The sequence below is a fragment of the Rosa chinensis genome, chromosome 2 (genome assembly GCF_002994745.2).
Source record: "Rosa chinensis cultivar Old Blush chromosome 2, RchiOBHm-V2, whole genome shotgun sequence".
Taxonomy (NCBI): Eukaryota; Viridiplantae; Streptophyta; class Magnoliopsida; order Rosales; family Rosaceae; genus Rosa; species Rosa chinensis.
Genome location: NC_037089.1, coordinates 65,256,878 through 65,262,616, shown reverse-complemented (window position 1 = coordinate 65,262,616; position 5,739 = coordinate 65,256,878). Strand labels below are relative to the sequence as shown.

Below are 5,739 nucleotides of genomic sequence, written 5' to 3'. Positions count from 1 at the left end.
CTAGGGTATTGGCTTCCATCTAGGGTATGCAATAGGACAAGTCGTAGCTTTAGGGCTATTGGTTTTAGAAGTCATAAAATTCTTTGTGAAAACTTTAATCTAGTTAAACTTTAACTTCCTTAGAGCAAGTGCACCGGTCTTGCTTTGCCCGGGCAAAAGGGGAGAATGATGATGTGGTGACCAGCCATGGAGAAAAAATAACTTCCACTGGTGAAAGTTTGCCCAGCCATAAGTTGGCTTTTGATGACAGAGGGCATAAAAAAAGGCAAGCTGCTGACTAAATTCTTGACCAGGTAGAGATGCTGCCAGAAAGAAGGAATCGAGAAGAAAGCAGAACGTGGCTGCACAGTAGGAGGCGTCAGATGAACAGTAAAAAGCTGGGTAACGGTCATGCAATCCCAGCCTTCCATTTCAATTAAAGATCTGATGAACAGTGAAAGATTAACAATCTTGCCCGGTCAAGAAAAAAAATGGGTGTAAACCCATGTCCAGTGGCAGTGAATAGTAACATGACTGGTCGAATTCTTGACTTCTCGACTTTGCCTTTTCTTGACTACGGATGCACTTGCTCTCATATCAAAATCTCTTGACTTCGGAGGATTTGAAAGAAGAGAAAATTATGTGATCCCCAAGGTACTTTAAAGCTATTTGTCAAAAAAAAAAAAAGGAACTTTAAAGCTAGCATTCTATGTTCAATTATTTTCTTTCATCTACTTCTCCTTTCTAATAACGTCGATATTGATTTCGCCATTATTCACACAAGACCTAATATAAGCTGTGCTGGAATCCTGTAGTATATAAAACACATTAAAAAAGTAAGTTGCTAAATTACTTTTATCAGCCATTAATTGTAACCTACATGCAATATGCATTAAGTTAAATTCTGTCTTGGTGAATGTTATTAACTGGAGTGGCAATGCAATACACAGAAAGGATGACATACTCTAAATTTTTCTATACACCGGCGGTGCAAGTGAATCAGCAAATTCAGTAGATTAGTATTTATAGACAACTTTCTTTCTAAAAACCAAAAAATATACTTGATGTTATCAATTCATTCGTTTTTATTGATGTAAGTGCATGTGGTACAAATGTTTTTTTTCCTCATAAAATGACAAAAGCAATAGAACTCAATTAGGTGATTAGTTTCAAGAAGGAAGAAAAAGAATGGGAGAGATAGTATTTTGGTGTTTATTGGCAATTTAAGTTTCGTTCTTATTGAGTCCAAAATAACAAGTTGTTTTGACGTCAGTGGAGTTTGATCGGTAGAATGATACTGGAGTGAAGTATATATTCAAACATCAGCTAGTCGAATTATCATCAGTTTTGCGAGCCTTATCTATTACACGAGTCACGAGTCGTGTGACCAAGTTCTGCATTAGGGCATGTTTACTTACTTGGAATGGGAGGGAATGATTACGGAGTAAAAATATTCCTGCGTTTACTAACACATAAAGGAATCGGAATGATTTCAGGTAAAAGAATTCCTGCGTTTACTAACACATGAAGGAATCGGAATGAATGTAGGTCTCACCTCCTTCTCAGGAATCGATTCCTGAATACTCAGGAATTCGATTACGAAGGGGGGGGAGATGAGTTTAGGAATCATTCCTCCGGAATCAATACCGATTCCTTTTTTCTCCCATTCCACTTGTCTCCTATTCATGATTATTTTTCATTCTAAATAAGTAAACGTGTCATAACAAGAAAAATAGAGGGATTAGGATTTTGGTGAATGGTGATTAATTAGGCCTAATAGAGTACAATTACACAATTCCACGTGTGTGGGGTTTGGCGCCATTTTTGTGCATAGAATCATGTGTAGAAGAAAAGGATGAATCGTTAATAACAAAGCGAGTAGAGACACAAACACGTGTGCCCCCCTCCTCACTCCTCAGCCTTTTATCAACTGTGTCTGGTCCCACTTCCCCCACTCTATCAAATATTCAAATTAGATTTTTACCGTCCTACGTTAAAAAGATAAAAACAAAACAAATAAATTTCCCAACTTCCAACGCAAAATCGCACGTAAGCCAACATTTATTTCTACCGTCCAGAATCATTGTCACGGACCCAATTCCATAAAATCATATAACCTACAGTTTTATAGGCATTATTATTATTCCTATTTTTATTGGGAAGAAATAAATGACAACGAAAATAAAACAGAATACTTATATGATTCCACTTTGTCTTTGTTCTGTTCTGTTAAAATTCGATGCCATATGCCCAGAATACTTACCTCACCCCAAGATCTCACTGTTCTGATTTTTTTATTATTTTCTAATAACATTTTTCTTACCAAAAAAAGACTGTAACTGGGTTATTAGAATTTGCCAGTTGCATGAAATGTCCTCATGTTTTTCAAGAAAATATTCCCTTGACAGAAGTAAATTTTAAAGTAACATTCCCACCCAAGAACACTGTAGAGACAAAACACACAGTGTAAGTGAAAAAAAAACATGAAAAAAAGCTTACAAAATTGGTTCAAATCCAAACACTCACTATACTCATAACACTATATACAGTGGTACTAGTTCAGCCAGTACAGTCCTTAATGCACTAGTCTCAGAATTTGAACTATGGAGATGGAGAAGAAGCCCAGCTAGTCAAGTCCACCACCCACCACTTTCACTCTAGCTTTATTAAAGTTAATAGTTTTTCAGTCCATAAAAGTGAATAACTTGCAGAGTGTACACCACCACCCACTCTATCTTCCTCCCAAGTCTCACCAATGTCTCTCTCTATCTCCATCCCTATCTTCCTCTTCTTCTTCTTCTTCTTCTTCTTCTTAGCTTCAGCTTCTTCAGATTCCAAGACCTTCATAGTTCAAGTCCAACCTGATTCCAAGCCCTCAGTTTTCCCAACCCATAAACACTGGTATGAGTCTTCACTGTCCTCATTATCTTCTGAACCCACACCGTTGATACATACTTACAACACAGTCTTCCATGGCTTCTCTGCCAAGCTCTCTCCTTCCCAAGCCCAAAAGCTCCAGTCCTTGCCTCATGTTTTGGCTCTCATTCCCGAGCAAGTGCGTCGCCTCCACACCACTCGCTCGCCGGAGTTCCTCGGCCTCCGGTCCACTGACACTGCTGGGCTTCTCAAAGAATCGGACTTTGGTTCGGATCTCGTGATCGGAGTTATTGATACCGGAGTTTGGCCCGAGAGGCAGAGCTTCAACGACCACGACCTTAGTCCGGTTCCGTCCAAATGGAAGGGCCAGTGCGTCGCCGGAGAGAACTTTCTGGCTAGTTCGTGTAACCGCAAGCTCATCGGAGCGAGGTACTTCTGCGGCGGGTACGAGTCCACCAACGGCAAGATGAACCAGACTACGGAGTTTCGATCTCCCAGAGACACTGACGGCCACGGCACTCACACCGCCTCGATCGCCGCCGGCCGTTACGTCTTTCCGGCGTCTACTCTCGGCTATGCTAAAGGCGTCGCCGCCGGCATGGCTCCCAAGGCCCGGCTAGCAGCCTACAAGGTCTGCTGGAACGCCGGCTGTTACGACTCTGACATTCTCGCCGCCTTCGACTCCGCCGTCGCCGACGGATGCGACGTCGTCTCCCTCAGCGTCGGCGGGGTCGTTGTCCCCTACTACCTTGACGCCATTGCCATCGGAGCCTTTGGAGCCTCAGACGCCGGAGTATTCGTCTCGGCCTCGGCTGGAAATGGCGGCCCCGGTGGGCTCACGGTGACCAATGTAGCTCCATGGGTCACCACCGTCGGCGCCGGAACAATCGACCGTGACTTCCCTGCTGATGTTAAGCTTGGCAACGGCAGAATCATCCCCGGCATGAGTGTTTATGGCGGGCCGGGTCTCCCCCCGGGTCGGATGTTCCCGTTAGTTTACGCCGGCAGCGAAGGCGGTGATGGGTACTCCTCTTCTCTATGCCTAGAAGGTTCTCTTGACCAAAGGCTGGTGAAGAACAAGATAGTTGTTTGCGACAGAGGAATCAATTCAAGAGCTGCAAAAGGTGAGGTGGTGAAGAAAGCCGGAGGAGTTGGCATGATTCTTGCAAATGGTGTCTTCGACGGTGAAGGACTAGTAGCCGACTGCCACGTCTTACCTGCCACCGCCGTCGCTGCTTCCACCGGTGACGAAATAAGGCAGTACATAACAGCTGCGTCCAAGTCCAAATCACCACCAACAGCTACCATTTTGTTCAAGGGTACTCGAATCCGTGTCAAACCAGCACCGGTAGTTGCCTCATTTTCGGCCCGTGGCCCCAACCCGGAAGCGCCGGAAATACTGAAGCCGGATGTGATAGCACCTGGACTGAACATACTTGCAGCTTGGCCGGATAAAGTGGGGCCATCAGGCATTCCTTCGGATAAGAGAACCACCGAGTTCAACATTCTTTCGGGTACGTCAATGGCTTGCCCACACGTTTCAGGTCTGGCCGCCTTGTTGAAGGCGGCCCACCCGGAATGGAGTCCGGCTGCTATTAGATCGGCTCTAATGACGACAGCCTACACCGTCGACAATAGAGGCGAGACGATGCTTGACGAGTCTAGTGGGAATACTTCGACAGTTATGGACTTTGGGGCTGGCCATGTCCATCCGCAAAAGGCAATGGACCCTGGATTGGTTTACGACATAAGTTCATCCGATTATGTCGATTTCTTGTGTAATTCCAATTACACGACTAAGAACATCCAGGTGATCACTAGGAAAGTAGCAAATTGCAATGGGGCAAAGAGGGCAGGCCATTCGGGGAATCTGAATTACCCATCATTGTCTGTGGTTTTCCAGCAATACGGAAAGCGAAAGATGTCTACGCATTTTATTCGGACGGTCACAAATGTTGGGGACCCGAAATCGGTTTATCAGGTGACGATCAGGCCACCCCGGGGAATGTCGGTGACAGTGAAGCCGGAGAAGCTTGCGTTTAGGAGGGTGGGGCAGAAATTGAGCTTCCTTGTGAGGGTTCAAGCTAGGGAAGTCAAGCTTTCTCCTGGAAGTAGTAGCATGAAGAGTGGGTCTATACTGTGGTCAGATGGGAAACACACTGTGACTAGTCCTTTGGTTGTGACAATGCAACAACCTCTAGTTTAGTTCAATGGTGTTTGTGCTTGTGTGTGTGAGAAATGGAGAGAGAAATAGGGCTTTTGGGTTTTGGGTGTTAGGAATTTTGCACTACTCTCCCTAAGAGGAATTTTGCACTATCCTTGTTACAGAAGGTTCATAAGTCTCTATGTCTATGTATGTATAATGAGAGTGTATTTTCAAAGTTTTCCGATGCAGAAAACTGGTGGGGGTGGGGTTGGTCTTGTAATGCACAGTCAGAGGTGGGCATATCTGTGTTGTTATTGTACCTTGTAAGATTAAGAGATGAAAAAGATGGTTTTTTCTCTGTGTAATTTACACTTCTGATTGATCTCTTACTTGGAACTCTGGTTTTGACCAAAGAAAAAACTTGGAACTCCGTATACGGTACGTGTTTACCAGTTGGTTTGAAGTGCAGACGATTGTGTTCCAGTAATGTGCTCTGAACGTTGAGGTAATGACAAGGACTAGAGGACAAGATTCATGTGGGGTTGTTGAAGCAGTATATTTTGTCAAGTTCATGGTTTAGGGCTTCCTTTTGTTTGGTCTTGTAAAGATGGCGGGGAGGGCGCTGCAAGGGACTCCAAGATGAGCTCATTCTAGTACCGTTCTCTTGGAAATCAACTCGTTTTGATGAGTTTTCTAGTGAGATCTTTTGTAATCGCACTCTCTTATAAACAAAGCTT

At 44.1% G+C, this 5,739-nt stretch overlaps 1 protein-coding gene across 1 annotated transcript; it reads left to right on the top strand.

Moving 5' to 3' along the window:
• The first annotated feature begins 2,552 nt into the window (after positions 1-2,552).
• Positions 2,553-5,376, top strand: LOC112188202 (subtilisin-like protease SBT1.5). The gene has a single exon (XM_024327277.2). It carries the CDS (start codon positions 2,735-2,737, stop codon positions 5,060-5,062), a length of 2,328 nt encoding a protein of 775 aa, XP_024183045.1. The 5' UTR covers positions 2,553-2,734; the 3' UTR covers positions 5,063-5,376.
• The last annotated feature ends 363 nt before the right edge of the window (positions 5,377-5,739 follow it).